At 44.7% G+C, this 15,862-nt stretch overlaps 1 protein-coding gene across 4 annotated transcripts in view; it reads left to right on the top strand.

Moving 5' to 3' along the window:
* OTULIN (OTU deubiquitinase with linear linkage specificity) overlaps positions 1-15,862 on the top strand; it is a 56,707-nt gene that overhangs the window by 14,059 nt on the left and 26,786 nt on the right. For 2 of the 4 annotated variants that reach the window (XM_054018137.1, XM_054018134.1), the window contains exon 3: positions 11,485-11,820. In XM_054018137.1, coding sequence (XP_053874112.1) covers positions 11,485-11,820 — 336 coding nt within the window. Of the gene's footprint in view, positions 1-9,064; positions 9,541-11,484; positions 11,821-15,862 lie in introns of those variants that run through there. The other 2 variants (XM_054018136.1, XM_054018135.1) reach the window with 2 other exon arrangements.

Here is a 15,862-nt window from a genome sequence, read left to right as displayed (position 1 = left end):
TGTCTAAACAGATAAGCACATTACTGTTTTACAGAGGATAGTGCCATACCAGATCATTTAGACTTCAGATTTCCTTATACAGGTGTCTTCCTTTTTAAAAATTGTGCGCTACATATGTGCCAAATGCTACTGTATGCTAGATGTATATCCATTCTCTAGTTATTGAAGTTCTTTTCTCTTTTTCTGTATGAGAACATTTTCAAACTATTGTATGACTATTTACTCCTCTTTTTATTCTCACCTATGTTATCTAGAAATATTGTATCCCTTTGAAGGAAAAAGATACTGCATGAAGACAAAATCTTTATTCTTTTCTACTACCAATTTTCAGCTTTGTGGGTGCTTGTGAATTTGATGCTTGTGAAAGGAATAGGGTTTAAAATAGATCTGTACACAGAACTCATATAGCAGGAACAATGGCTGTGCAAATGTAGATTTACCAGTGTTGCCCCCACTATGCCCCATAGGTGCTGGAACTAGGGATGTTAGGGGGTGCTGCTGCAGCCCTGGCTTGAAGTGGTTTCCATTATATACAGGGCTTACAGTTTGGTTCAATGACTTTCAGCACCACCACTATACAAATTGCTCCAGCACCCCTGCTACACACTTCAATCCTAGTGAACTAAGTGGTCCAGCTCTAGCACTGAAAATAATGCACTCTCTGACCCTTTGATCCTTGGCCTCTCAGTTTAAATTGCCAACGAGGATCCTAATTGTGATTAGTTTTTATGATGCAAGCACCAGTTCATTAGGAACTAGATTAAGTCCATTAACTCGCTTTATATAGGACACAGAGTAACCATCAGGTTTCTGTCACTAGCAAAGGTTTCATATCCCATGGCAAATCCTATCAAAATGTTTGTTTTTTCTCTCAAAACTTACATTTCTCACTTTTTACTATTCACACTGATTTCCTCATAATTTTTCTTGTGTATTTAACAGTGTAGGCCCTGACTATATTCAAAAAAAATTTGAGCATAACCATGACTTGTATTTGTAGTCTCAAGAAGTATTTATTTTATCAGTCTTTTTTTTCTATATGTGACCTTCGTCCATGTGTCTTTTGTTTGTAATGTTATGAGTGTGGTCATTAGTGTTTTCGGTTTTATATTATACAGTTATTGTGCAGTGTTCTCATTGTCTTAGCAGAAGAAACTTTTGCAGTACTATACTTACGAATGGCTATCTCATCTCAAAACATTTGAAACGATTTGCTCTAAAGTGAAAATGTTACTTAGTTTTTTGTTTTTTCCTTCTCCGATTATTTTCTCCCTATATTTTAGTGTTTATTTCCCCTAGATTTCTTCAGCATGTTTTTTCCCAGATTAATTCCACATTGCTATAGAAAAGAGTGTCTGACTGTAGATAGGCATTAACTCCTTTCAGGGGTTCTCAGGACAAAATTTTTGCTGGCCTCAGAGTGCAGCCATCATCTCTTGCTGGTGGCCGCTCTCACACTTTTTCCTAAAATACTTAATTAGCTTTAGGAAAACCAAATAAATATGCACATATACACATCCAAATAATTGTAACTTATTTATTGCTAGCTAGTAAGTCTGTTGGGAAAAGTGATATTAACAAACATACAAGTATCACTTCACAGCAGACTTACTCAGCCCTGGCAAGCCTGGGGACAAATTAAGCCCTGGATGGAGGGTCATGGAAGGCAGTGGGGGCCAGAGGAGATCGGGCCAGGGGGTAGGTAATGGGGGCTGGAGCCTGAAGCCCTGCGGCCAGAGCCTGCTGCCCCACCATGCCTGGGGTGAAGCCGAAAGCCTGAGCCTCACTGCCCCTGAGACGGTAGGGAACTCACAGGCTGCCCGCTCCTACAGCGCGGTGCCCCGGGTGACTCCAGAGGAGGGCAGGGCCCAACCCCTGCTGGTGGCTCCAGCAACCAACACCAAGGCGGTGTATCCAGGAGCACAAGGGGAGGAGGAGGGGATGCTACTTTGCCCTCTTCCCCCACCCTCTCATCACTGCTCAGGAGGATGTGGCCATAAGAAAAGCCCCTGGTGGCCACATTTGAGAAACACTGTTTTAGACCAGTGGTCTCCAAACTTTTTTGATTGCGCACCCCTATCAGTAAAAAATTTTTGAGCATGCACCCCCTGCTGCGCCGCAGGGCCGGCTCTACCATTTTTGCTGCCCCAAGCAACAACAAAAAAAAAGGCACTCTGACTCCTGCCCAAACTGCCGAAGCGGCGCTGCTCCGGTGGCGCTCCTCCTGCCGCACACCCCAAAGGATCCCCTTGAGCAACCCCTGGGGTGCGTGCACACCACTTTGGAGACCACTGATTTAGACTATTAGATGGCACCGGTGATGTCATTGAAAAAGTGATTTCCTTAAAATTTAAATTTCCAGTAAAGGCTGATTTTTTTTTTTAATATATATGTAACCTCCATGTGAAGATAGCTTGGACATTAGTATAGCAATTTCTTATGGGAAATAATAGCATGGGTTTTCTATAATCTTTTCAGAGCATTATTTATTTCAGTTTCTTCTTTCAATCATAGATGTCAAAGAATTACTATCACTAATTTTTTTCAACCTATATAGGCGTTTCATAGTGTCCTCTTATTATATCTAGTTGCTTCCTCTGCTTTTATCTTAAATTTAATTTCTCTTTCCTCTTCAGGCACACCCCATTCAAATACCTGCTAACTATTCATGTCGCCATATGATAAATGATATGAACATTTAGCTATTTCACTCTTTTTTTTCATGTCTCCCATAAATTCTTGTTAATTTGGACTGCTTCTGTAGTCCCTTTCTATTTCTGTGTATCTTCCTCAGAAATTGCCTAAAACTGAACACGTGCACTATGCAGTGGAGAGGGGCAGTTCCTTTGTTGTGCCATTCTGCCTTTGTGTATTGCAGCCCAGACTTGCATTTGTATAGCACTACAAGTGCTTGTCTGCCTCCCTACCCACTGCTGCACCCCAGATCTGGCTTGGATTGTTTCTCCCCAGACATATCAGGCTCTGTGTTACCCAAACAGGCTCTCATTCTAGTCCTTTCTCATTTTCCTTTATTCAGAGCACTCTTGTTTTTTCCTTCCCCTGCGCTCTGTACTCCTGGAATTCTGCACCATTGCGCAATGCAGAATTTTGCAGAAATTAACGTGCACACAGAATTTCATTTCCCCCACAGAAATGGGCTGCAGTGCTGCTAGCCGCCACTAGAGGCTGCTGGACCCGGCAGAGCCCAGCTTGCACATAAAAGACAAGGCCAGTGGGAGGGAGCTAGAGGGTTCCCGGCAGCTGCAGTTCCCAGCATGCCCTAAGGGAAGGAGATGGCAGCATGCAGGAAACTCCATGCAAGCCTGGGACCAAGCATCAGGCTGTTTCTCCCTCTGGATCTCTGTGGGGAGGTGGCGTAGGTATCTGGGCGGCGTGGCTGGGCTTGGGAGGGAAAGGGGTGTGGGTATCTGGGCCAGGGGGCCCCCATGACTGGTCTTTGGGGGGGGAGGAGGTTTGGGTGTGTTGGCTGGGGGCGATCCCTGGCTGGGCTCTGGGGGTGGAGGGCTTGTGGGTGTCTGCCCCCCCTGCTGGGCTCGGAGGGGGGCATCTGGTCCCCTGGCTGGGCTCTGGAGGGGGGGCAGAGAAACAGGAACTGGATTGTCATAGGGGTTTCTTTAACACTCTATTCCTGGGGAATTTTGGGGTGTGTCTGTATTGTTACAGACATACTTGCTGACAGATATTTTGAAATAAATTACCAAAATAACTGAAACTGGTGTGATTATGTAGTGTTATTTTGACAAATAAAATTTGCAGAATTTTGCAGAATTTTAAAATATTATGCACAGAATTTTTCATTTTTTGGCGCAGAATTCTCCCAGGAGTAACTCTGTTTGCATGTTCACAGGTGTGTGAGTGACTCAAATGGTTTCCCCTTCTGCACACCCTGAGCCCATGGGAAGCTGCATATGGCACCCCACTGCCTCCATCCCTGCCTAAGCTTCTATCTGCCACCTCCCTCCTCCCTCCTGACTTCTATATTGCCCGCAAGTCCTATCTCTTTCTTCACTACCCACCTGTGAAATTGGTATGGCCTAACTCCTACGGGGCTGCCTAGGAGCATCTTAGCAGGGCTGGTGATATCACTGGAGTGGGCAGGGAAGGGGGAGGAGGAGGAGGAAATGGCCATTGTCAATGTGCGTGTGCTGAAGGCAGGGCATGGGAGTGAGCTAAGGCGATATTAATTTAACAATTGGCGTTCTCCCCATTTGCGATAGGAGAAGTGGAGGAAGGGAAAAGAAACATTTTCCATGCATGCATCTACAGCTGAGCATGATAGAGAAAGAGGATTGCTGTACACTTGTGGTTCAGAAGTGCGATAATGTGTGTCTTGTGTAATCACTTTCTTTGATGTTGGGGTTGCTTCTGAAGTTGCATGCCCAATGCAGGGACACTGTAGATCAATGGTTCTCAAAGCTGGTCCACTACTTGTTCAGGGAAAGCCCCTGGCGGGCCAGGCCAGTTTGTTTACCTGCCGCGTCCGCAGGTTCGACCGATCGCGGCTCCCACTGGCCGCAATTTGCTGCTCCAGGCCAACGGGGCTGCGGGAAGCAGCGCGGACCAAGGGGTGTGCTGGCCATCCTTCCTGCAGCTCCCATTGTCCTGGAGCGGCGAACCACGGCCAGTGGGAGCCGCGATCGGCCGAACCTGCGGACACGGCCGTTAAACAAAGCAGCCCGGCCTGCCAGGGGCTTTCCCTGAACACGCGGCGGACTGGCTTTGAGAACCACTGCTGTAGATCACAGGCAAGGGGTGATGCTGGTGTAGTGTTTACAAACTGCTCCCAGCACAATTTGCTCCAGGTAGCAGTTACTGATCTCTAGGGATTGGTTTTTGCTGCCCTGTCATAATTTGTAGTCTGGCTAAGAATATAAGAACGGTCATGCTGGGTCAGACCAGTGGTCCCTTCTGACAATGGCCAATACCAGATGCTTCAGAGGGAATGAACAAAACAGGCAGTCATTGAGTGATCCATCCCTTGTCCACTCCCAGCTTCTGGCAAACAGAGGTTAGAGACACAAGGATGGGGGCACTCCAGTCACAAATTTCTGCCATTGTGAAATCTCTATTTTAAATTTAGACACAAATAAAGAAAGGTATTTTTGCAGTTTGGAAATGCATTCTACAGAGCTAAACCTCAGGACTATTATATATAAAACCCTGAATGGAGATGATATTCTTTATTAGTGTCTTTCCTGTATAGATTAGGCCATACAATTTCTATGTTAAACAAACACTGAATGGACACAAAACATTAAAAACAGCATAACACATTGTAAACAGTATTTGGAATACTACGTATACTTTTTAAACACAAGCCGTTAGGCAGAAAAATTTCTGTTTGTTCCTTATACAGACTTCCCCCATTGTCACTGTTATGCATATTGAACAACTAGTTTTCAACGCAAAATTTGCAGTTCTGCACACATGAGCACACTTCCCTCTGATCTTATTTCAGAGATATTTTCTCAGGCCTATTCCTCACTGCTAAAACTGAACTGCCTTGACCTCACTGTGTTTTTACCTCAGAATAGCTCACGTACCTTAGTTACTTTGAGGTAAAAAAACAAAATCACCCTTTTTAGCAGTGAGGAAAGAGCATAACGGCTAGATTCTTACAGGGACTTAGGCATTGTGATGCTGAGCATCACAACACCTAATTTTTAAGTGTTTATCTAGAAAATCACAGGAACAACACAGCAATTCACAAAAGCTGAGTTAGGTGCCCGTTCTTCCTATACAATGAATGGGAAGAAATTGGCTTCTAAGAATGTGACTCACAAAAGCCAGGTCACTAGCTGGACTCCCCCAATGTAGCCAATGGGAGATGCCAATGAGAGGCGCGTGTCCTAAGCCTTGCCCCTCTCACAGAAGTTGGGACTGCAGGGAGGCACCTATCCCTGCTAGCTATCCGCAACTGGGAACCACTCTCCTGGGCTCAGGCGTCTTAGGCGCCTAAGCTGTTTTGTGTCAGATTGAGCTAGGCAGGTGCCAGACTCCACACAAAGCAGCCGGAGGAGGTGGTAGTGGTAGTGCCTACCTTGTAAGTTTAGCCCAGTGGTTGGAGAACTCACCTGAGATGTGGGAGACCACTGTTCAAATCCTCTCTCTCCCGCTGCCAAGGAGGAAGTTGAACTTGGAGTCTCCCATATCCAGGTGAGTGTTCTAATCACTTTGCTAAAAGTTACAAGGTGAGCAATGGCACAACCACGCCACCTCCTTCTCCAATCAGGCTTTGAATGAAACCCCATCTAGTAGGCAGCCTCTGAGCACTCCTACCAGATTGGGCCCAACCCACAAAATAGGCATTTGCCAGCCTATCTGCTTTGACTGGTGAGTCACTCTGGGGATTTGGTGGGAGATAGGCATCTGGATGCCTAGAATAAGGCCTGCCCTGAGGCTCTGCTCCCACTTCCTGTTTTTCCCCCATGGCCCCGCCCATGCTGCTCCTCTTCCTGACCTCACTCCACTTCCCTCCCCCCGAAGCGTGTGAGAGCTCAGGGCAGCTTGGGCTGGCCCAGGACTCGGGGAGGCTGGGGTCATCTGGTGGGCCAGTGCTCAGGTCAGCTCAGACTGGCCAGCTGGCTGTGGCTTAGGCCAGCTTGGGCTGGCCAGGAGCCTGGAGTGGCTGTGGCAGGCAGGCCAGGGCCTGTTTGGGCCAGGCGGTAGCCCAGAGCTCAGGGCAGCTGTGGTGGGTGGGCTGGGCCTCAGGCCTGCTTGGGCATTAACTTCACAGCTTTAGCATGTCTATGTAAACCAGCCTTTACTAAGAAAAGGGAAGGGAATAAGGGAAATTGAGGGGGGAAAACGCACGTGCACCCACACACACGGCAGACATTCAGATGCAAATGCTTTTGATTATGTCCTCCCCACAGTCGGTATCAGAGTTGTCAAGCCACAAACAATAATGGTGCATTTAACATCTCTGAGTCAGCATTATAGTGTGTCTCCTCACTGCTAAGAAAATGTTTTTACTGTGGGGTAACGAACGTGCATTAGCTTTCCCACTGTAAAAATATAGTGGAGATAAGACACGATAGTTTCACAAAAGGCAAACTAGGTTAGGTCATCACTGTGTCCCCTGCCAAACCAATGCAAATGAGTTCCTGATACTGCCCCCTGACCCCAGCTTCTTGACCCACTTGTGCAGTAAGTCCACCCCGGCCCTCCCCTCCGCCCTGGCCGCACAGCAGAGAGCGCGGCCTAACCTTGCCCATGTGAGGGCACCGGGTGGCTTTAGTGCATGTTACTGAGCACGCTCCATATCAGCAAAGCTGCGGATTGCGATGTCACATGGGCAATTGGAGTTGTTGCCAAAAACTTTGGACGCCGCATAAGAGCAAAAGGGGGGAGGGACGTGACGTGACAAGCAATGCGTTTGCACTGGGTGAGGGAGCGCTGCGGTTTAACCCCTCGGCTGATGGCAGATAGTTCCATTCTTTGTCCGTCTCGCGCCATGGTTGCTGCATGGGGTGGCCAGTCTGAGCTGGGAGCACCCCTGGCTGCAGAGGTCCGAGTGTGTCGGGGGGTTGTCATGGTGACTGGTAATAGGGCGCTGTTGTAGCATGAGGACCATGGGCCTGACATTAAGACCTCTTCTCCCCCATCTGCTGATGTGAGGCAGGGGGCTGAGGAAACGGGTAGGAGTAGGCCCTGTGCTGAGGGAGCTCCCCTGCTCTGTCCCCGGCCCCCACGTGGGGGAGGGTCTCCACTGAACTGGGCTGGTCTGATCAGGTCACTGTGTGATGGTGAATGTAGCTGAGCCGGTTCCTTGGCCCCAGTGGGAGGCAAAGCCCCTCTGGGCCTGGCTGGCACCAGGGCTGTTCACTTGCCTTGGGGCTGGGTCACCTGCCACTGCTGCTCTCCAGGCCGGAATGGTAGAGGAGTGGGACTTTCAATAGCTGTGAGCCTGGCAGATAATAGTGATGGTCTTTTTTAAGCACCATTATCACTTGATGTTTTCACACTTGTAGGAAATCGTATGTGCATGTGAGGCAATAATTATTTAATGACCATCTCTGAGCAGTTCTCAAGCAGTGTTTTTCTTACATTGCCTAGCTGTACGTTTTGATTACTGTTGCTGGAAATGTTTTTCTGTTGGTCTGTGCATGTATGGTGAAATCAGCGTTGACTCATGTTTACTGATAAAAATCCTTCCAGGCTTAACGACCAACACTAATGTTCCTGTTTCGGTAACTCTTTACATGTTGCAGAGCTCTCTGACATGCAAGCTCAAATCAGTCACCTGTGGAAATGAGCAAGGGAGTGTTTCTTGCCAAGTCTCAAAAAAAAAAAAAAAATGGCTCTGCCTTTCAAAACAAGCCCAACCCATTTCAGAGGGAGGGAAGTGGGAATATTTATACAGATTCCATATTTTTAGTAATAATGTAAATACACACAAATCTATTATTTTAGAAAGTGTAATGTGTAACAATGTTGCATGCTGCAAAACTAGTCCTAGAAATAAAAAAGGGGTGGAGGAGTGGGACTTGCATATAGCATCTGCCCCCCACCCAACCTGCAAGGAGCTTGGGGTAGGGGAGTGGGACTTGCAATGCAGCGTCTTCCCTGCAGGCTTAGTGGGCTTCCATGCACCTTTTCCGGGCTGTAGCATCCCACTCTGGGGGGGGGGGGGGGGCTGTGGCTCCCCTTAGACAGCCGGGTTTCAGCCTTACTTGGGCTGGGACTGCACCCCTCAGTGCCTCCTCTCACTCCTGCTCCTCACAGTCACAGGCTGACCGGGGAACAGCTGCACCCGCTGTTTTGGGTGACTGCAGCTTGAAGTTCAGACCTCAGAGCCCCCCACAAACACCTGGAGAATGCAAATGCTGAGCTTGTTATATGCCCCGTGCAGGTTCCGGGGCGGCTGGAGGCTGGCGGCGGTATCTGCTACTCAGCGTCCCGGCTTCGTCAGTCATCTCCCGGGAGTCCGAGGGAGGGAGGGGACTGGTGAACCCGGGAAGGGGAGTAGCACATACGGCCTCCTCAGCCGCCCCGGAACCTGCCTGGGGCATAACAAGAAGCAACCACTTCCGGCGGAAGCCCGCTCCCAGCCGGCGCACAGCCCAAAATAAAGCAGAGCGGGCGCCCGCCGCGAGCCCCCGAGCTCCCCTCGATGACATTTAGAGCCGCTGTGGCCCAGCAAGAGCCCCGGGCCGCTTCTCGGCGCGGAGCTGCCGCGGGCTGAGGCGAGGGAGCCGGAGCAGGCGCCGAGAGCTGCTGCTGCGGGAGGCTAAGGAAAGTCTCGCGGGGAAGAGGCCTGTGCTCAGAGGCCGCCTTGCAGCGAGCCTGGCGTGACTTCGGCTCCCCGGTCAGCCCCCGGAGACCCGGGCGGAGGGACAGACCGCGCGGGGGGCTCCCGGCACGGTGAGTCCTTCGCTACCTGCGCAGTTTCAAGCGGGAGAGAGCGAGAGAAACGGGGTTTTCTTCAAACGCTTCTTGGGTTTTGTGCTTCTCTTTAAAGTCACACTGGAGGAGTATTAGCGGAGACTATTTCAAACATTGAATCTCTCTCCCCTTGTAAGTACTCTCACACTTCTTATCACACTGTCTGTACTAGGCTAGCTTGATTATCACTTCAAAAGTGTTTTCTCTGACTTAATTGGCCTCTCAGAGTTGGTAAGACAACTCCCACCTCTTCATGCTCTCTGTATGTGTGTATATATATCTCCTCAATATATGTTCCATTCTATGCATCCGAAGAAGTGGGCTGTAGCCCACGAAAGCTTATGCTCAAGTAAATTTGTTAGTCTCTAAGGTGCCACATGTACTCCTGTTCTTTTTGTGGATACAGACTAACACGGCTGCTACTCTGAAACCTGCCATGTATTGAGTGTTCTTTTACATTTGTTTACTCCTTTTCTATGTCAGGACTGAATACTCTATAAATAAATACTAGATCGGAACAGGAGCCAGATGCATAGAATTGCGTGATTTAAAAGGTGTAACATTTTGCATTAACCTTGTTGGAAAGCTTTATAAATTCTGTAAAGATTGCCTTTTATACTAGAAGTAGATTTAGAGTATAAATTAACTAGAATATTGTATTTAGAATAATTATAAATCTTGGCATCTAACATTTACAGGTAGGTTACAAACCTCAATTTAATCCTCAGCACACCCATTTTAGTTACTTAATCTCAGTTTAATAATTGAAGCACCGAGCTGTCATGTGACTTAGACAAAGTCTACTGTTTTGTTCCCTTATTAAGAGTCAACTAATAGGACCAGAGCATCCTATCTATGGGTAAGTGTCCGAAGGGTAAGAATGAAAACAAGAGAAGGCTGTTTTAGGGTTATTAAAGAAATAAAAACCTTCCTTTTTTTTTTTTTTTTTTTTTAAATGGAGACAAACTTAAAACTTGTTTGTACATATTTTACCTGCTGCTATTACAAGATGCAAGTGATGCTGAAAATTACCATAACTGAAATAGTAAAGTGGATACAGACATTTTCCCATTTGGTTTAGTTTGTATATAGTCAATTTCACTGTTGCCCTATATTCAGTTTGCCCTATTTGGGGTCTTCAAATAACATTTGAGAGAGAAACATTTTTTAAAGTTTGGGAGACAAAAATGACAATGGAGTCTAGGGAAAATCTAGTATCTGAAACTTTAATTAAATTTTTAAAGCTGATCAGATTTCACAGTGTCCTTTTATGTAGAGCCAGCAATGTAAATGGCATTTCAATAATTATAATCCATTCCCTCAGAAAGTTTGTAGTCTAAAGGTATGGAGAGGTAAAATACATAGACTAAAATGATGTCTGTTTATCAGGTTTAGCAGAATATGTAGATTTTCAGAAATGTCCTGCAGGAGTTGGACTCAGGAGTCATTAATTGAGAGATTGCCAAATGGTAGGCATGATAAAGGCAAACGCTAAAGGGAACAATAGGAGAGTTGCTAAAGTACAATGTATAAAGCAGGGAGAAGTGTAGCAGGAAATAAGGACAGAAGTGTCAGGAAGGAGGTGCAATTCATGTCTATTGTAAATACACTTCACAATATTAGAAATTATTTCTGGGTTTGTATTTTTATTTCTGATACATATAAATTTTTCTGTGATATCTATAAAGCACTAGAAGTCCCTTCTCTGGAGTAATTTAAAACTGAAATGGATAAAGCAATAGAATAGTGATTCTTAGACTTGTGAATGACTATTGGTTAATTCCAATGGCGTCTTAGGGGATACTTGGTATGTGAAAGGGCAGGTGTTTAAAGAGAGCAACTTTAGCTTAAGGCAAGCAGTAGACTGTAGAATGAAAAAGTTTGAGAACCATTATGTTAGAAAATAGACACTGTAGCTAAGAATCCTGCGCTGGCTAGATCTAATACATCTTCATATCCAAATTTTCTGACATTGAGGACAGCCAGGAGATATTTTGTGTCAAAACATTGTACCTTTGGCAAAAATATACTCATTCATCCTCATGAATGTACCTTACATATTTGTGTATTTCAAAGCCAGGGTATGTTTCAGCGAAAGACAAGCAAGTCCACTGGCCCTTCGGCTAGTGCAGAAGAGACACAGAAGAAAGATACTGCAATGATAAATTTGACTAGACATGAAAAGGAAAAATATATTCCCAGTGATAAACCTTCTTCAGCAAGTGCAACTGGTGACCAGAAAGAGAAACCTGCGTTAGAAACCAAAAAAGAATGTGCACATTCAGGACATGGAAAAACTACTCAGGCACATGACCTGAAGGCATCCCTGACCAGCCACGATTCCCATAAAAACTGTGAAGTAAAGCTGTCGGCATCAAGTAGCTCTTCAGCAAAGGAGTCATCTGTAGACAAGTGAGTTTTTTATTGAAAGTTTGCTGTAAATCAGGTATTTTAATTTGTTTTTAATATTAATGTAAGTAAAATAGGCATAAATGCCAAAGGATTTAATAGTTGTATGTAGGTAATTAGTGTGCATTATTGCTGCATGACACTTAGCTTGAATCTTTCACTTCCTGAGTTGAAGGGATTTGGCTGCATCTCAGTAACCTGTGTGTAGATGGATCTCTTGGTACTCCATAGCAGTCCCCTTTGGCCAGTCTAGAAGTGCTGATGAGCTTTGAAGACCTTTAAGCTGGATGCAGGGCCTTGAGAATTGTAGGAATACAAGGTGGTACTGTAAACCAAGGAACCAATCTTTTATAAACACTTAATTCTAGGGGCAGGGGCTAACTACTGGGAATAGGAATATATTTTATCTTAAAATTCTTAGTCTCCGCTGTGAAAGAATGCTTTGATATTTTGTACTCAGTGGAAGTTCTGTCTGCAAGGACCACAAGAGTAGATGGGTTTAAACATCATCTGCAATCTTTAAAAGGAGAAATTAAGGAAAAATGGGGAGGTGGGCAGATGGCTGGATGGGAACTAGCTGATCATTTTGTGAGCACCCTCTGCTGGATCTTCAGGATTAGTTTAATTAACTAGTTTTTATTCCCAGAACTTTTTCAACTCTGCGTATTTCTAGAGTTTTGATCTGTTGACCCTGACTTTTTAAAGAAAGGTTTGACTTAAATATAGAGGAATGCTGGTATGTGAAGAAGGAACATTTTGCTTCCCTCAAGAAAAAGGCAAAACTCTTAAGACCTGTGTGCACTAGAAAATTAGGTTGGCATAAGATAAAATCCACATCCCTGGGTGTTAAACTAACCTGAGTCCCTGCATTGACACTGTTAGGTCGGTGGAAGGATTCTTCCATCGACCTTGCTACTGCCTCCCAGGGAGGTGGATTACCTACACGGATGGGCGAATCCCTCCCATTGGCATAGGTAATGTCTACACTGAAGTACAACTGGCATAGCTGCAGCAGCGCAGCTGTGCTGCTCTAGCATTTTGAGTGTAGACAAGCCTTTATTGAAGTGAGAGCAGGATCAGAGAAAATCAGTCTCTCTCGATATATCTATATACAAAACCTCAGGCCCAAATCTGTGATCTCATGCAAGTAAGAGAAGTAAGATAAAGTTGGGGACTAGTTGTCTGAGTGAGGATTTGCTGCAAAGGCTCCATAAAGAGAAACTGGTGTTCTCAAAGTGGGAGACCTGTGGGAATCTTTAGGGAAATGAACCTATTGACGTTTTAAATGGGTATTTATAAATAGTGGAAAGTGAAAAGAAAATAAATAAATATAAATGTGGCTGCTCCTTTTCCTTCGTATAGATTGATAAAATGGTAGAGCAAGGAAGTGCTTTACCCTCATTATTCCATGACCCATGCCTTATTTACTAAACACCATCCAATGTGTACAGTGAGTACAAAATTATTCATTTCCTCATGGCGCTTTTTAAGGTGCTCATCAAACAGCATTATTTTTAATTTTAGTTGAGAAAAGTGAATAAGTATGAACATTGGCTTGAAAATGCTACTTATTTCATGTTTTCACAAACTTGCCACTTATGTAAGTAATCCCCTTAAACAAGTATTGCAGTTTTATGTATTTGAAACTTCCAGCACAAAATAGTTTTTCTGTTTTCTCGTAGATTGATCTCATAGACTTCATGAAGTCAGCCTCCTCTATTTTTCATTTATTTTAATTTTTGAAATTAGCTGTTGCTGTGTAATAAAGGCTTTTGTGCTTCTATATAATTTATGTAGTTGAGTATCTGGACTTATCAGTATTCTGAATAATACATCTAATCATCACCATCATTAAAAAGGATTTACATAATCCTCAAGATCTCCTTTTAAAAATGTAAAATAAAAATGGTAATTAACTGTATTGAAAATGCAATAAAACAGGAACTCCCCCCCCCCCCCCCCCCCCCCGATGCTTCATACAGTATTTTGAATCCTGTGGTCTCAGTCCTGGTAATACTTCTTTTTTTAGTAGTCCCGTTGAAGTAAATGAAGACTAGTCCTATTAATAATTGTTTGCAGGATTGGGCTATTGTCTCCCCCTTCCCTCCATTTGTAGGGTTTTTTTTAATCTTTGTCCGCTCTGAAAATTCTTGGTCTGCCTTAGTTTGTGGTATTCTCATCCTTACCATTTCTCCTCTTCACACTTCGGTTATATTATCCATTAAGAGTCCTACAAATATCTGGGGTTAGTTTTATCCTGGTGTGTACAACATGCAGCTCTTTCTCCCCCTTTTAAAGTTCTTGGGTACCATCTTCCTTCCTGACTGTTTTTACAATAGAACAAAATCTTCATCTAAGTGTTATTTAAGAACTACTATAAATGTTTGAATTTAAAGTAGAAGATTTTACTTACAGCCTGTTTGGGGTTCTTGTTCTATTTAGGTCATCTTCCTTTATGCCCATTGTATTCTCAAGTTTTCTAATGGCACCTGTTTTGAGAAGAAATTTCTGTCTCTTCCTTTGACCCAGATACACACAGAAATTGCAGTGGGTGCAACCTTTTTTTGTGCACACTCAACTTGAGTGTTTTTCACTCTCAATTTTAAAGGAAGTGCTGCTCACACCAATTTTGCTGACACCCTGCCAGCAGAAAGTGGGGTAATATCCTAAAAGAATTGGATATTATCTTGCCCTGAAATCAATTAACTATTACATACAAAAAACGTTCCTGGAAAAAAAACAACATTCTTTAGACTGCCAAGTTGAACACTGGAAACTTAGTGTCAGAAGTTAGGTTGCTCATTTAACTTCAGTTCACCTTCCTTGTTCTTTTGTATACAGGCAGTTAATTAAAGCTTGTATTCCAGTGCATTTTTTTTTCCATAGGACCCTCTGCCTAATTCAGTGCACAGATTGGATAGTGATAAGAGAATGAGGTAGCTGCCCAATATTTTTATTCTTATAACTCTTACTGATCCCATATCTATTTACTGAATACCATCCAAAGCCTGCTGTGAATACAGAGTTGTTCATTTCCTCCTGGCCTTTTGTAGGGCACTCATTCCCATAATATCAGAGTGCCTCACAAACATTAATGAATTGATCTCCACTGAGAGATGAGAACGTTATCCCCATTTTGCAGATGGAAACTGAGACAGAGATTTGCCTGAGGCCACACAATGAATGAATGTCAGAACCGATATAAGTACTCGGGACGTCTAGACTTACCAGCAGGAGTTGTGGGGAAAAACAACTTGAGAGAGCAGGACAAATGTATGAGTGTGATTGTATGATGAGGTTGTTCGTAATGGTAGGGGGCAGAGCTCAGCAGCCCTGAGTCTCACTTCTGGCTTATGTCTCATGTTCCTAAAATCTCATGCCTCAGGGTTTCAGCTGGCCACCTTCAGGGGTCAGGAAGGGATCCTCCCCCTCACCCCACAATGTATTATGATTTTTATTTTTTTTTTAAATTGGTCCTTTGAAGGATAAAAGATGGCCACAGCTGGAGAAATGGGACACTGGGCTGGGTGGACAAATGCTCTGAGGTGGCACTCTCTCTGGCTGGCTAGTTCTTGCTCACATGCTCAGGATCTGATTGTCATGTGTGGAATCGAGAAGGAATTTCCCCCTATGTCAGATTGGCAGTGTCCTCAGGGGGGGTTTCACCACCTTCTGCAGTGTGTGGGTGCGGTTACCTGCCAAGATCATCTAGGTATATCTCACTTAATCATTTCCCTGCCATTGTGGGGTGCTTAGGTCAATGGTGCACCTTGGTCCCTCCTGTTTTGCCCGTGGCACAGAATAGCCTAGCCTTCTGAGGGTGTAATACTTTGGGCTAATTTCAGTTGTTGGGTTTAATGTGTGGATGGATGCAGGATGATGTTGGTGTCCTGTGATATACAGGAGGCAGATGTTGTTCATTTTTCCAGACCACACTGCTTTAGTGACGGAGATGCTAAATATCTGCAGCCCTCATTTACTTCATCTGCAGTTGTTTGTGAGTGCTTAGCACTCCTGCAAATCAGGCCCTGGATGATTAAAGTTG

This window comes from Malaclemys terrapin, chromosome 2 (genome assembly GCF_027887155.1).
Source record: "Malaclemys terrapin pileata isolate rMalTer1 chromosome 2, rMalTer1.hap1, whole genome shotgun sequence".
Classification (NCBI taxonomy): Eukaryota; Metazoa; Chordata; order Testudines; family Emydidae; genus Malaclemys; species Malaclemys terrapin.
Note: the sequence above shows the minus strand (reverse complement) of the source record. Positions and strands in the feature narration are given on the sequence as shown.